This window comes from Neolamprologus multifasciatus, chromosome 11, assembly GCF_963576455.1.
Source record: "Neolamprologus multifasciatus chromosome 11, fNeoMul1.2, whole genome shotgun sequence".
In the NCBI taxonomy this organism is placed as follows: domain Eukaryota; kingdom Metazoa; phylum Chordata; class Actinopteri; order Cichliformes; family Cichlidae; genus Neolamprologus; species Neolamprologus multifasciatus.
This window is the reverse complement of record NC_140449.1, coordinates 33566079-33581207: the sequence shown is the minus strand read 5'-3', so window position 1 is coordinate 33581207 and position 15129 is coordinate 33566079. Positions and strand designations below refer to the sequence as shown.

The following is a 15129-nucleotide window of genomic DNA, read 5'->3' as shown; positions in this document are numbered from 1 at the left end:
ACAAAACAGCAGGTGACATGCATCCTTTATTTAGCTTACAGTATAAAAATGCTGTAGCAGATCCCAAAAAGGGCACTTTTAAAAAGACTGTCTGGTAACTTCTTTAGGGAGACAGACTCAAAGGGCGCTTTGGTCCATATCTAAGTCAGAGCACTTCTGTGACCTGAATCTGTCACTCTGTCCTGGTTTCATGTAGAAAAAAATCTTCTACTGCGAACAACCTGGTTTTAACTACTTTTGACTTTCCCCTTTATGCACCGAGTAAATTGTAAAACAGTGCGCCTGAACTCCAAGAGGAATTTATTAAATTCATCACAGTTTAAATTGAAGGCAACAGTTTTTTTAGACCCCGCTGCTCCTTATCAGGGGCGGATCTAGAAGGGTGGCATGGGGTGCCACCCTAAAATGATCCCGTGCCACCCCAAGTGCCACCCCAGTTTTGCATATGACAGTGTTGTTTATTAAAATAAGCTAGCATTAACAGTTTGAGCGTAGTTACAGTCAACAGTGAATATAAATGCTAAAACTGAATATGTTGCATAGTGTTCCCCTCCTGCACCATTAACAAATGGTTCAGCCCATAGCAGGACCGGCTTTTTTCTTGTTTTCAGTAGCAAGCGATGTTTATGATTGTGCCAGAGCACATTTGGAACAACACCATGGGAATTTCGCTTTTTACACAGGTGGTTGGATGTTACATTCTGGAAATGGAAGGAAGGTGAGTGTTATTAACCCTCCGTGGTCCACGGACACGCTGCACCTCCAAATCACATGACTGATGTAAGCTGACATAGCAACAAGCTGCAGCCACGCTGAGTCTCTGTTTCAGCCACATTGAAAGTTCGGACTTCAAAGTTTTTTAATTTTAATTACAGGCCAGTAAATCCAGAGTTATAATAATATATGTAAGCCACGCTTTTTTCTAAATACTGTCATCACGTTTGTGTGTGTTTTAAGCGTTTTCTAAGGACAGCGCGAAAACAGTAAAGAAAGGGGGGGGAAAAAACACCTCTTTCCTATCGGTGGAAAAATGCACCATGTTGCCCAATTTAAAAAAAAAAGTCAACACGTGGGATTTGGTTGTTTAGGAAGAGGGAAAAGTTTTGGGGTGACTGTAACGGCAGCGAGACAGAGCGAGCGAGTGAGAGAGAGAGAGAGTTTTTAGATGTGGCAGATTTGTAACGTTCAGTGTGGAGTGTATACTTAGAACAGCGGTCCCCAACCTTTTTTGCACCACGGACCGGTTTATGCCTGACAATATTTTCACGGACCGACCTTTAAGGTGTCGCAGATAAATACAACAAAATAAAACTAGTACCGGTACCAAAAAAAAGATTTATTCATAACACACGTGAAAAGACCCAGGAAAACCCAGTTAATGATAAAAACGATAACAAAATAACGCTGAAAACCGATAAAAACCCTGAAAACTACACATTTCACACCTGAGCCTCAACTCTCGCGGCCCGGTACCAAACGACTCACGGACCGGTACCGGTCCGAGGCCCGGGGGTTGGGGACCGCTGACTTAGTGTGTTGTGTAGTCGTTGTTTTGTTTTGTGTGTCAGTGAGGGCACTAATGAATGTCACAAAGGCACATTTGCAGAGTGATACACCTCCTGTTGTCAGGCCTGCAGGTTTATCCCTGTGCTCTTCTGTCTTTTGGTGGACAAACTTGTTTTTTACTGGCACACATCATTTGTGGGGCATCTTATTGCAACACCTGATTGTTCTCTCATTTTAGTTTTAGTAATATTTTTAAATTCATATACAAAATGAAAAAACAACGGCAGGTGTGTTGGCTGCATTTTTAGACAAATAGTTGTATATGTTTACAAAATGTACATTTTATGTTTGCATTTCAAGTTATAAAAATTTACTCAGCATGTCTGTGTTTTTCTTACAGTAAAAAAAAAAAATACTACTAGGATTTTAAGTTATTTGTGTGATTTCATTTCAGGTCAGTAATACTAATGCAGTATGTCAGTTAAAACAACTAAATTCAGTTGAGCTGAAAAGATACCAAACAAGGCAACGGGGAAAAGAATAAAAAATAAACTATTTGAGGGTGAAATACAAACGTAAACTCAAAAGGAGTCAAAAATGACCGGTTGTATTTCAGACCTCAGTGGGTTAATCCAACAAATCATGAAAAAATTAGGTTTCAATCTTTGTTCATGACGGTGCAGATTTCTTAATTTAAGCTGTAACAATGTGACTGTTTTCTGACAAAAAACAGTGTAAACTTAAGTTAGACTTACGTTTGTAAATGACCCGCCCCATGTTGTGTAGCTTTATGGATTTTATACTTATTGGGCTCCATATTTATTTATCATACAGGCTGTACAGTACATAGCATCAAAACTCACATGTTTTATGTAACTTAAGTGTTTAATTATGTGGGCTACAGACAATAATTAACTTATAGACTTTATTTATATGAAAAACGTGTATGCTTACTGCATTTGGATTATTTTAACCATACGTAACCACCTGCATAAGTGTATGAAAAAAAGGGCTTTGATTTTTCCACCCCATTTGATTTCTTTGCCACCCTAAGAAATTTCTCTAGATCCGCCCCTGCTCCTTATGTCCCTTATTTGTGAATTAACAGCTATTGATATGTTCTCATATTGATTAGCGGTTAATCCCGCAGATGTCGGTGAATCTACTTGATCCACTTGACTTTTCAAAAGCCTCATTGTGGGGGTCACTCGTGCCTGAGAGGCAGAGCACTTGAGTACGCCTGACTAAAACACATCGCTCTCTGTTTCTACTCGCCTACAGCTGCTGTACAAGACTCTGGGACAGATAAAAAGGAAAGGGCAGAAGGGTGATTGGAGCAAGGTCCAAAGAAATGGAGAGGTAGAAAGGCCAGTGCAGAGACAAAGAGATGTGATATATTTACACGGAGACGGCGAAAGGAGAGCAAAAGCGACAGAAATGACATTAGATAGAAACAGATGCCCGGGGACAAAAAAAGGAAACAGAGACAGAGAATTAAAAGGGGGATGGGAGTATAAGGTCAGATTTGAGTTTGTGTCATAATCCGTTTCCGGCTTTTTAATCGGTGGACTGTGCTTGACCTTAATGCAATTGACTGAGCTTGTCAGATAGTAACTTTAAAAAGACACAGTTTTTGTTTTTTTCTCTTAAATAAAATGAATCTGAATCCAAATTGAGGGCAGAGAAAGCAGTTAAAAAAGGCAAATGCATCCCTAAAACCCCAAACAAAACAGCGTCCTGTGTAGGTAGGCCATGAAATGAGGGTAAAAGAATGAGGGAGAGGAGGAAAGTGCATGCAAACAGGGGTACCATGGGACGTTTCAGCTGCGACTTTCAAAATGCCACTTCAGCAAATGGCAGCTGGCAGAGAGCACAGTTCGCTGCCTGGCTGCCCTGGATTAGCCTCTGGGTCAGACTGTTAGTGGAATTACAGCAGCTAAATACAATTAAGGCCTATCAACATTTGGACTAAAAGGTCACAGTGCCGGGGCAACACAGACGCATTATAGATTTGTCTCAGTCTAATAGCTGCATTTAATAAGTAGCTTTTCCATTTCTAAAACTTTCACTCCCATATGGAAAAGAAATAGTAAAAACTTATGATTTACTCATGAAAGTGGCCACTTTCTCATTACTTTATATATTGTTTTAGGAAGTATCCAAAACATACAAGTTTCATTATATAATTTTTTAAGGGATCTTATATGTGTTTTCACTCTTGTATGCTTTTCATACAAGTTTCACACAAGACAGATACAAACTTTATAAGATTTATATAAATCGTTTCCATATGGGCGAGCAAACAATAAACATGTTTCCCAAAATGAAACTGCGTCACAGAGAGAGGTCACGTGTGTGCTTGACGGATGATCTGATATCGTCGTGTTGGTGTTGTCCCCAGATCATCATGAAAATGTTGTTCCAGGTTCAACATTGCAAGTGACCAATCACATTATTGTGACGTTATTCTTTTGCGCACCAACCCATTCGTGCATTTATGAAATTCCAATGTTGCAAGGACAATATCAATTCTGCTTAGCGTTTATTAAAGGGTTAGGGTTAGGGTCCGTTGATCGGCGGACAAAGGCGGTTTCTCGCAGCTTAAGTACAGTTTTTTGTTTTACGCCGGTTTTTCCCGAAGTCGCAAAAGTATGACATCACAACATTTTGATTGGTCACTTGCAATGTTGATCCTGGAACAACCTTTAGTATGATGATCTGGGAACAACACCAACACGACGATATCAGATCGTGTGTGTTTGTGTCCTGCAATTAAAGCAAACTTAAAAAAAGAAATAATTAAATGTTTAGCTGTGACGCTAAATCTCATCTGATAGAAATGCATCTGGGCAGTTAAAAAATAAGGATTTTATATGCTTCAGCACATGGACATGTGTGACCGAGCAGAAAAAGGAATGTGTTTTATTTTTTTCGCCCAAATTTGACCAGAGGTCAGTGAAGCGAAGACGGGGTTTTTTCAACTTTCATTGGGAATTCATTCTCAGTTCTCAGTCTTGGAGCTCGTAAGCACTGCTATTAATCTTTTGGCTTTTTCTTTTTCATTCATATTTTTTAAGAAAAACTTGAGTCAGCTATTTCTATAATGATTACACTGTAGCTCTGGTTTTGTGCTAATTCTTCCACAGAATGACCTTTATGTGGTATCTACAAATATTGTGCTGAGTGTGGTTCGCTCACCTAGCCCATGGAGTGGTATTGTTCAATAGCAGGCTCTTATTTTTTTATTCCTTCTGTTTATCTTACAGAAATATTTTAGCTACCACAAACACCATGAAGCACTTTATGCAGCACTTCAGGAAATCACAAAACAGTTCTTTATTAAAATGAGTGGATTTCACAGCTGTCGGTGAACATATTTACATTTATCGGACCTAAAGAGCAGCTTCCCTCAGCTCCGATGAGCTGTGTGACTTTTACGGGTCGTTGTTTTAATGTGTCAGCCCACAGCTTTAGAATAGAATAGAATAGAATAGAATAATCCTTTAATTGTCCCACAAGGGGAAATTTGGTTGTAACAGCAGACAAAAAGACAAATATACAAACAAACAGGACACAGGACACAGAACAGAAACATACACAACTTTTCTTACATATTTACATCAAGGACAATGGTTACTATAAGTTATTACACAGTTACTACAGTTATTGAAACAGTTATTAAATTAAATAAAAATAATTACAGGTAAGAGGCAAACCAGGTTGTAGTGCGAATTGGTTAATTAACTATCTTATTGCAGTTACAGCGTTGATGTAAACATCTGTTTGTTGGAGCAGTTCAGATTGTACAGTCTGACAGCTGCAGGGAGGAAGGACCTGCGGAAACGCTCCTTCATGCATCGAGGATGCAGCAGTCTGTCACTGAAGGAGCTCTGCAGTTCAGCAACATCTACATGCATGGGCTGGGAGACTCTGCTTGTACTCCTCTATCTTTCATTTTGTATACATAATGATGTTAACCTTTGATAACAGTGCACGCGCCCTGTCAGGCATGAAAAAGTTAGCAGACAGCAAGGAAACACAGTGGAGCATTTGGTAGTTAAAGACACAGATTTTACTCTCTGGTGAAGGGCGGAGTTAAAAGGAGAGACTTTTATTCATAAGAAACGAACGTGAATGCTAATGTTGCTAAATTCCATAAGCTGGAAGTAACTTTATCTGGAGCAGGAGCAGGAGCACGCCTCAAACACAAGCCTTCCTGCCATGCGTCTATAAATGGCTATCTGTTCTACACACCTTTATTTTTTCCTTTCCGTGCCCATCTGTCCCTCTCTCACGGGGACGAGGCTTCCAAAATCGTATTGTTGATTTTGTATGTCACTGATCCTCACCAATCCAATATTCACTATCAAAATGCACGTGTTAGGAGGCCTGTTCCTTCCTCGTGAAATAGATATGTTAGTCTGGTGATTGCAACACGCTTAAGCTGGCCCAGGTTGTAAAAATATCAGTTACTAATTGCCAGGGTAGTATGCAAACTAAATGCAGGTGTCTGTACCCTGCAGTGCAGTCATGGCTGACTGCAACACTTGAAAGCGATCTTAAGCCTCCTGCACGTCACTGTTTGGTTTTACAAAGCTGTACGTAAATGAATGCAACACTTCAGAGAGAAATAAAATGTAGACAAGTGAAAAGTTGGTCAATAATAGGATTTCTTCACTCAACTTCACTACCCTTTTTTTGGTTCCATCTTAAGAGATATTTTTTGGGAACAAACCACCTGCACGCTGTAGGAGGACTGGCTGTGTCCCCAGTTGTCTGTCAAACATCGTGAAGGAGCTGAGGTATGCAGCGAACGTGAGAGACGCAACCGAGAAAAACCGGAGGCAGTGCAGGAGCGGCAGAGAAGTGAGGCGACACAGACCGAGAGAGACAAGAGACGTGGAGCTTTGCATGAAGTTTGGTAGCTTTGCTGCATCGCCGAGGTTGCCGCATTCTTTCTCTCAGACTTTGATGAGGCCGTTCCTAAATTAATTAGCAATGTGAATTCAGCCCAGTGGGTCTGATTCATGTATTTACACTTCCACACGCCCCTCCTCTTGACTTTATTTACCACACAGCGAGCCACAGCAGGACTAACATGTCCCTCTTGAATTATTATCATGTAAAGGTGCATTTGTTTATGGCGCATTAGAGCTTCATCTCCAACTTTTACTGCTACGGCTATAAATACTTCTACTACGCTTCTACCCAGCGGGCATGAATAAGATCATCAGCTAAGCCCCTAAAATATAAATGTTCATGGCTTCCCAGTAGTGCTATGTTAGGGAACACATGTGCGGCAGATTAAAGGAGAAGGCTGTTGGGGTGTTCGCATCGCACAGACTGACATATTTAATGGCTCTTTCTCGACTGTGCATTAGTACAAGTGACCTGAGTGACACGTGAAAACAGGTTGAGCTACTTCAGTTGCAAGCAAAACAGTTCAGAGTCAGTTTGCTGGAGTGACTGAGTGAATGGACCAGAAAGGTCACATTATGTTTGCTGTTGTTGCATTGGTGATTCTGTGGGATGAGCAAGAAATGGCATACCCTTTCCATCAGTAGTACACAGCAATACACAATAGCACAATTGTAACACCTTATAATATATTTTGCTCATAAACTGCCTATAAAAGATGAATGTAGCCACCGTGCATCACCCATTGGTTTATGAAGCTAACTTTTGGAGCCTTAACACTCAGATTTTGGTCAGGACCACATTAGATTTTAAAGAAAATCCTAGAATCTGTGCTCCACTCACCAAAAGTGGAACACAGATTTATCCTTAAGCTTTTAATATAATTACCACACAGCAGGTCATATGAGTTCATTGCATTAAAAATGCTTCAAAAGGCACCAAATAGAGAGGTGACTCACACACAGTAGAGAGGCGACTCAAATTAGCAGTCGAACCATGACAGGCATCTGCATGTCGTCACTCCCCCTTCAGTCAAATCAGACGCTCTCCTAATATTCAAACTTAACTGGAGTTTAAAGGGTGAGCTATTAAAAAATTATCCCCTTTACAATATTTCTGAGAGGGGAAATTAGCTATAGTGCCAAAAAACAGCTGTAAACATCCTTTTCTGCTTTGAAGTTGGACTTTATAACCTTCTATGCCAGCGGTCTCCAACCTTTCTTGCACCACGGACCGGTTTATGCCCGACAATATTTTCACGGACCGGCCTTTAAGGTGTCGCGGATAAATACAACAAAATAAAACTAGTACCGGTACCGAAAAAAAGAAGATTTATTCATAACACACGTGAAAAGACCCAGGAAAACCGAGTTAACGATAAAAACGATAACAAAATAACGCTGAAAACCGATAAAAACCCTGAAAACGATACATTTCACACCTGAGCCTCAACTCTCGCGGCCCGGTACCAAACGACTCACGGACCGGTCCGAGGCCCGGGGGTTGGGGACCGCTGTTCTATGCCGTGGTGTTGCCCTCAGGCAGCAAACCAAATTTTTGGTGATTACACTATCCCCGTGTATTTATTTATTTTGTGACACAAAACACTTCAGTGTTCAGTAAAATGATGAGTAGCAGACGGTTTGACCTTTGACATTGGGGTGGAGCAATTATTTCAGGAGTCAAATGTGCATGTGACAGAATGCTAGCGACTGCTAACAACAAAATCTTTTTTTTTTTTGTATGTTTAACTTGAGCTAAGCATATTTTAAAAAACACATGCAAGTTCAAGAAAATGTGAAGAAGTATTTTTAGTTAGTTAGTTAGGACAGTTTTCTTTGGGCAATAATAGTAAAGCAGTGGTTCTATATTTTGGTCCTCGGGACAGCTTGTTTTGGGTTTATAGGTGTTTCAGTACTCCAAAACACCGCATTCAGACAGCTGTAGCACATAATACCCAGTTGGTTATTTGAATCTGGTGTGTTGGAGCAGGGATTGGGACGTGATGGGATGTGTAAGCGATCAAATCATGCACTAATGTAAAAAGTTGCAGGAAATGAGGGCAAGAACAGGAAAGAATTTGATTGGACAGTTAGGGTCACTCCCTCTGTGAGGACAGGAAACTGGATGAGAGTGACAGCAGGTACGAGAGGATCCAGAATCAGGTCTGAGGAACAGTTAGGAGATCGTGGGTCAGTTAAAGGCTATAATAATAATAATAATAATACATTTTATTTGAGGGCGCCTTTCAGAAACCCAAGGTCACCTTACAAAAAACACAATTAATAAAAGGAACAGTAGTCATAAAATACATAAAATAAGTTAAAATTACAAAACAGAGCGTGACAACAGATAAAATCAGCATTAAAGCCACACACATCTATAAATATCTGATGTGTGTGGGTAAGAAATAGTGTGTGTATGTAAATGATGGTGTGTGTGCGTGTGTGTCGGTAGCTTGGAGAAGATTTTATGAAGGGAGATGTAAGGTACCAGGATGTAACGGTACTCCAAATGTCAAATGACAGAAACGTGACATCCACCTCTGTTTCATGGAGTTCCAAACATTTTTTTAAACATATATAAACAAGGAGCACCGAGTTCCCCAAAAGGGTGACGTGTTTTTTTTTCTCTGTAAAACTAAAATTCATGGCGTAGAATAGGAATCTATGGGAAATTCCTTTCTTTTTGTCACCGGTCTCACCTGGCTAACTGAGGAACTGCAGCATTTGGCACTTTTGCATTCGCTTCATTTTTCAACCCTGGAGAAAACTGTGTGGTTTTGCCATTTGACTGGTAGTCATTTTCCTCTGAGAGCTCTCTGGTAACAACTTAGCTCATGAGGCTAGTTACAGGGGTTAAGTGTTTAAATTTGTCGATAGCCAAACGACTGGGATACGTAAAAATTTTTAGTGCCAAAATGAGGCCAAACTGCAGTGTTTTGGTGTTAAATTGCCTGCTCGCTGTGGAGGATGGATTAGTCAATACCGTGTTAGACTTTAGCACTCCAGCAGGGTATTTATTCACCGTAGAGGCCCCTGACGGTTCACACTTTTGGACTTTGACTTCAGCCTGTGTGTTATTAATGTTTTAGATTGGGTTGACCTATATTTTTCACTGCTGTTGGCATTTTGTGGGTCAGAGGAGGCAGCAGTCTCCCCACCAAGCATGTTCAGTTTGGGTATTACAGATTCTTGTGCTACAAATGGATGTTGAGACTATTTACTATCACTAGACTCCAAAAGCTGTGCGTGTGTCCACGAGTGTTGCGCGCATACAGCTGATTCAAGACACATACGAGAGACAAGATGACCTTATCACTGTGTATGAATGAATTAATCAGAGCGGTAAACTCCCACGTGTCTTTTCCGTCCTCGCTAAAGTCAGTGGCTCGTCCTTGCAGCATGTTTCAAAATTAAAACATTCGCTCTGGTTCAAAGGAACTGTCAGGCTGATTCCTTTTGCCTCTCTGCTTCCTAGTCATCCTAGAAACTGCACTGACAGAGGAACAAGTGGAGGTTCTGTGTAGCTGCCTGGTGAGACAATGACACTAACGCTGCCAAGGTTTTAGGGGCTTGACTCCTACTGAAGCCAGCAGTGAAATGTTTGCTGTCGTGCTGCTGAAAGGTGCCCTGGTTAAGAGTCTCCAACAAATGATATTATGTTCAACACAGCAGTCTACAGAAAGAGGTCAAATGTCCCCTTTGGGAAACAAATACCACTCACTTGAAAGCAAAGAATTTCAGAATCTGCCGCAATCCACTCATAAAACTTTTAGCATGACTCCTCAGGCAGATCAATATTTATTTATTGTAGCAGAGAAATCATGAAGCGCTGTCATCGATACAAAGAGCTCCTTCATTTTTAGCACTTGAAGCTTCTAAATGAGGCGGAATGACGAGAAGATGCAAACTGGGTTAATCACCAACTCTCCTCTGCTATCCAAAAACATAATCTTCCCTATCCTAATACATCCATCTGTGGATGAAACCGGTGAACCATGTTATATAATAATTGCATAACATGTCCTAGCCGACTGCACCCACATATGACCTACATGCTATCACCGAGCACATTTGAAGGGAAGTGAAAAGGCTTCTAAATAATTAACAGAATGACAAATCAGCTCAACAAACTACATCTTCATGCACATCTGCTGCTTTATTTTAAAAGTATGTCTTGTGTAAATCATAATTTAAAAATGTGCATCTTTTTGAAAACTTTAGCCTGTTGAAAAAATATAAAGAAAACAATATTTATATATGCTCTCTACGGTGAGAGAGAACATATGATTTAAAAGTCCTTAAACTTTTTCTTTAACACCCATCATCTTTAACTTCTAGGCTGGTTAACGCGCGATAATAAATAATAAATAATAAAGTTAGACGTCAGGATTTTTTTAATTTTTTAATATGTGTTTACGCAGTTTATTAACTGCAACAGTTTAGCTGTTTTTAACGCCCCTGAAACGTCTAATTCACTTCTATTTCCTTCTGTATTTGGAAATCGTCCTGCCATTAAAATCACAGTAAAAAAAATTCCCCGACAATGAATATGCTTTAGCAAATATGGTCCTAACTAGACAAATGATCGCTGATAAACAGAAGTCTGTCGACAAAGAGGATTTAAAGACAGCGATTAATCCAACTGACCCCAAATGGACCAACAGATGAGCTCATCCAGTGTAAGTTGACCTACTCCACATTTAAGCCTTTTGCACACAACTAAAAACCAACACTGCAGAAATGGTCAATATAAACAAGTAAATGAGCGACTGCCTTCAAAATGAGACTTTTCATGATTTTTTCACAATCTTTCTTCAGTCGACTGATATTTTCAGGTTTTATTTAAATGAGAAACATTTTTTAACTTTTGGTTTTTGTCCGACTGAATTAGAGAATCTATTTGTGCCAAAAGATTTTTAAAATAAACTGTGATTTCTACAGATGATGAGAAAATGCTTCATTTTCATGTTTCAGCCTCGCCACAAGAAATATTCTTAAAAAATGGCTGTAAAACAGTTCATTTTCCCATAATCGCCTTCTAAGATTTTACGCTTAAATTATTAATATTTTGCTTTCTTGTGACGTATTTATTTCACTATATTTTCGTGCAAACTGTGACCAAAACTCCCTTTCACTGATGTCTTTTCAGCTCTTTAACATTTCCCTTCTTACAGACTGAATCAGAAGGACTGGCTATTCTCCACGCCGCGGCGCGTCAGGAGATTTCCTCGGGTTCATTCAGTCGGAATGGAGCATGACTGAGTTGGTGTGGCTTGCGGGTACTTAACATGAGGTAATACTGTGTGTACAGTGAACACACACATACACTGCCAGAGGCACAGACTTCAATCACACTAACCCTTGAGGGATCATCTCCTCTCGGCTCGTCTCTAAGGAGAGCGGGTTATTTCCAACGTCTTTGTCTGCTATTTACATTTTGGCTGTGGCAAAAGGCGGCGGGGTCTGTCCTTCAACTTCCACTGCCTAGTGCCCTTGGAGGACTGCTCACGGTGACGCAGCTGCTGACCTTATTCTGTCCTCTGAGAGGGAAAATAAAAAACGGCGAAGTGTGACATCTTCATTAAAGTCTCTCGAGGACCGCTGAAGTCACGCCACTTTTTCACTCAGGATAATTAAAACCTAACTGCTCAAATCTCACCTGTTCGCATATGGCTTATGTGCACATTTTGTGTAACATCGTGCGTAATAGTAATATGACATTTCCATTATAGTGATCGGTCAAATTAAAAGTGCTCCGTTCTTCTTTATTTTCTTTCCAAAATGCAGAAACTACTTTAATGAATCTATAACTCAACCAGAAGAGATGCTGCTTCTTATTTTAAATATGCACAATCTCATGCCTCCTAATTCGATGCAGCGCTACTGAATGACAATACATAAAGGAAAGCTCTTCTCCAGCACGTTTGCTCCGCTCCTCTTTGGCACTAACTGACCCGTTGTTAATCCAACACAATGCAACAAATGTAGCGGCATCCTCTTATAGCGGCTCGGGGTGTCGGTGTGCAAACAGCATAATTAAAACTGCGAGACAAAGGGAGGATTTCACGGAACAGAGAGCGCTGGGATGAATGGTTCAGACTCAGTAAAAAAAAGTGAAGTGTGAGAAGGTCTAAGCACGCTGATTATAATAATAACTAAAAAGTGAAGACGCGTAAACCAGTCAGGGTGCGTGCAAAACAAAAGATGGCACGAGGTTTTCTTTTACACACATATCTTTTTGTGTGAGCGTCACATGGATTTAGGTTTGAATGCATTGTTTTCTTGCAGTCAGAGCAAATCTGTCAAAGTGAAGACTGCCTTCGGTTTGTCTATTGATTTCTTTTGATAGGGGTTCGTCTGCACTCGTGTTTTCTTGTTTCAAACGTGTTTTTAAGAAGTAATGAAACAAGTGAAACCAGAGAAACATTTACGACTGAATTCCAGACTTAACGGCACTCTTGTTTTAAAAACTGAGAATACTGCGCACAACTTTACGCACATAAATACGTTTTGTAAATAAATGTCTCCAGTGTTACAAATACAGTCTGACATCCGTCACACACACACACACACACACACACACACACACACACACACAGAGAGAGAGAGAGAGAGAGAGAGAGAGAGAGAGCAGCCAACCTTACCTTCTCTCCTCATGCCGACTTTGAGGCACTTCTTCAGCCGGCAGTACTGACACTGGTTCCGGTGGTGCTGGTCGATGGGGCAGTCTCGGTTCCCCCGGCAGGTGTAAGTGAGGTTCCGCCTCACAGAACGCTTAAAGAAGCTTTTGCATCCCTCGCAGGTGAACTGACCGTAATGCTTCCCACTGGACTTGTCCCCACACACCATGCAGTCCACGTTGGGGATCTTGTCCCCGGAAAGTGCGTCGTTCCCTGGGGTAGAACCGTTTGGTGTTCCAGGTGCCCCGCCGGGCTCCTGGCCGCATATCTGGAGTTGAGACCCCGGATCTGCAGAAATGTTCTCTGGCCATTGATTTACTACCATTGCCATGCTATCCCAAAACACTTGGTCTTTGTTTAAACCACAGAAGCAGAGTCAGATTGCGTGATAGAGATCCGTCCTGACGTCTCGGGAGAAAAAAACGAGGGAGGGCGAAAAAGCGCTTCCCACTTTCCCCAGAGGTCAGTCTGAGCGTATCAGAACTGTGATTTCTTATTGTCGCCGAAATCTTCCTGTAAACATCTATCAAAGTTTACAGTAAAAGCAAGGTATCAACATGATCGACTCAGAAGTGCACAGCCTACAACTCCCGATGTTCCTTGCTGCGCAGATATCCATAAACACGTTGTTCTTCAGAGCGTAACCTCTCGGGAAAGTCAGTCCAGTAAGTCAGAGTCTCTGCTGTCAAAATTAAAAGCTGTCTGATTATTTGCTTGCCTCTAGAATTTAAAGTTGGGCAAATGAAACTGAATATGGAAGAAAACGTGTTGCCTCATGCGCCTTTCTTCAGCCACAAGCTCAATACTACGTCTAAATTGAACGCAAAGCAGAATTAACACTGACTACATGCTCATATCAGTCGATGTATTTAGTCCCAGCAAGCTTCTGGATAACGCAGCCCATGGAGCGCAAGTCCCGGGGAGCACGCAATCCTTGTTCCTCTTTTTCTTGCGCGCCGAGGTGACGATTTGGAAAGCGACGTCAGTGGGCGCTCTGACATTTATTTACCAACTACACGGGCGAAATATCTCCAGCGTCTTCTGGATGATCGTCAGTGTGGAAGAGTCTAAACAGAAACACCTCGCTGAACAAGCTTTGCCGCTCGACTGTACTATCGCTTTACCCTTCGACTGTCTGAGAGTCAAAGCTACAATTTCGGCAAAGTGTCACTGGCAAGGCTGCCTCCTACGGCTGCCCTCCACTGGCGGCGCTCCATATAAGGTCATAAATCCCAAATATGGTCGTATCCCCTCCCCTCAGCTGGAGAAGTGAGAGCTTGAGGGCCCGGCGCGATAGGCCCCAAAAGTGTGGTTAAAAAAAGAAAAAAGGAAAAAGGGGCAACCTGATTGGACAGCGTATGACTGGATGGGTTTGACTGACAGGGGCGCTTGTTGCGATACAAGTACTTTTAAGTGGGCTCCATCAATGTCCAATAGAAATTATAAGCTTACTGTGCATTTTGTGCATTATAACCAATGACCAATACGCAATTTTAAGAAGTTAATAAAATAGAAGCTGCTGAACACGTGTGATTTCTGTAGATTTCTGTAATAATTTCAAATAGTTTTGTTCTTTAAAAAGATTTTACGTCTTTTAAAGGTTAAACCTTAATGATGAGAGAGACATTTTAAGTGGCTTACCCGCATAAAAGCGCATTAGTTGTCATTATTTAGATGCTTGAAGGCGGGAGGGCAGTTTTCACATTCCACTCCGGCAGCGCACAAAGCCCCGTGTTCAACTTAACTCCCAGTTTAAGAAGTGCACAAATGAGCAGACGTCTATGGCATTGCATCTACTTTGGAAACTAATCTTAATGCATATGAGTCTTACAAAGGTTTGACTCCCACAGCGCAAATGCTCAACGATGTAGTTTACGGAGGCGGAAGAAATATCGCCTACTAAACTTTTCGAATGAACAATATTTCAGTCTTTACAGTTGCCTACAACTTAAAACTAAAGTGAAGTTTCGATTTTTTTTATTAAAATGAAACTTTTGGATTTAAAAAACTATTAGACTCGT

The 15129-nt window shown here is 41.0% G+C and overlaps 1 protein-coding gene across 1 annotated transcript in view; it reads right to left on the bottom strand.

Moving 5' to 3' along the window:
• Positions 1 to 14318, bottom strand: part of nr2f5 (nuclear receptor subfamily 2, group F, member 5) — a 25544-nt gene extending 11226 nt beyond the window's left edge. The window contains exon 1 of the mRNA XM_085178310.1: positions 13073 to 14318. Coding sequence (XP_085034436.1) covers positions 13073 to 13439 — 367 coding nt within the window. The 5' untranslated portion in view covers positions 13440 to 14318. The remainder of the gene's footprint in view (positions 1 to 13072) is intronic.
• Between the last annotated feature and the right edge of the window lie 811 nt (positions 14319 to 15129).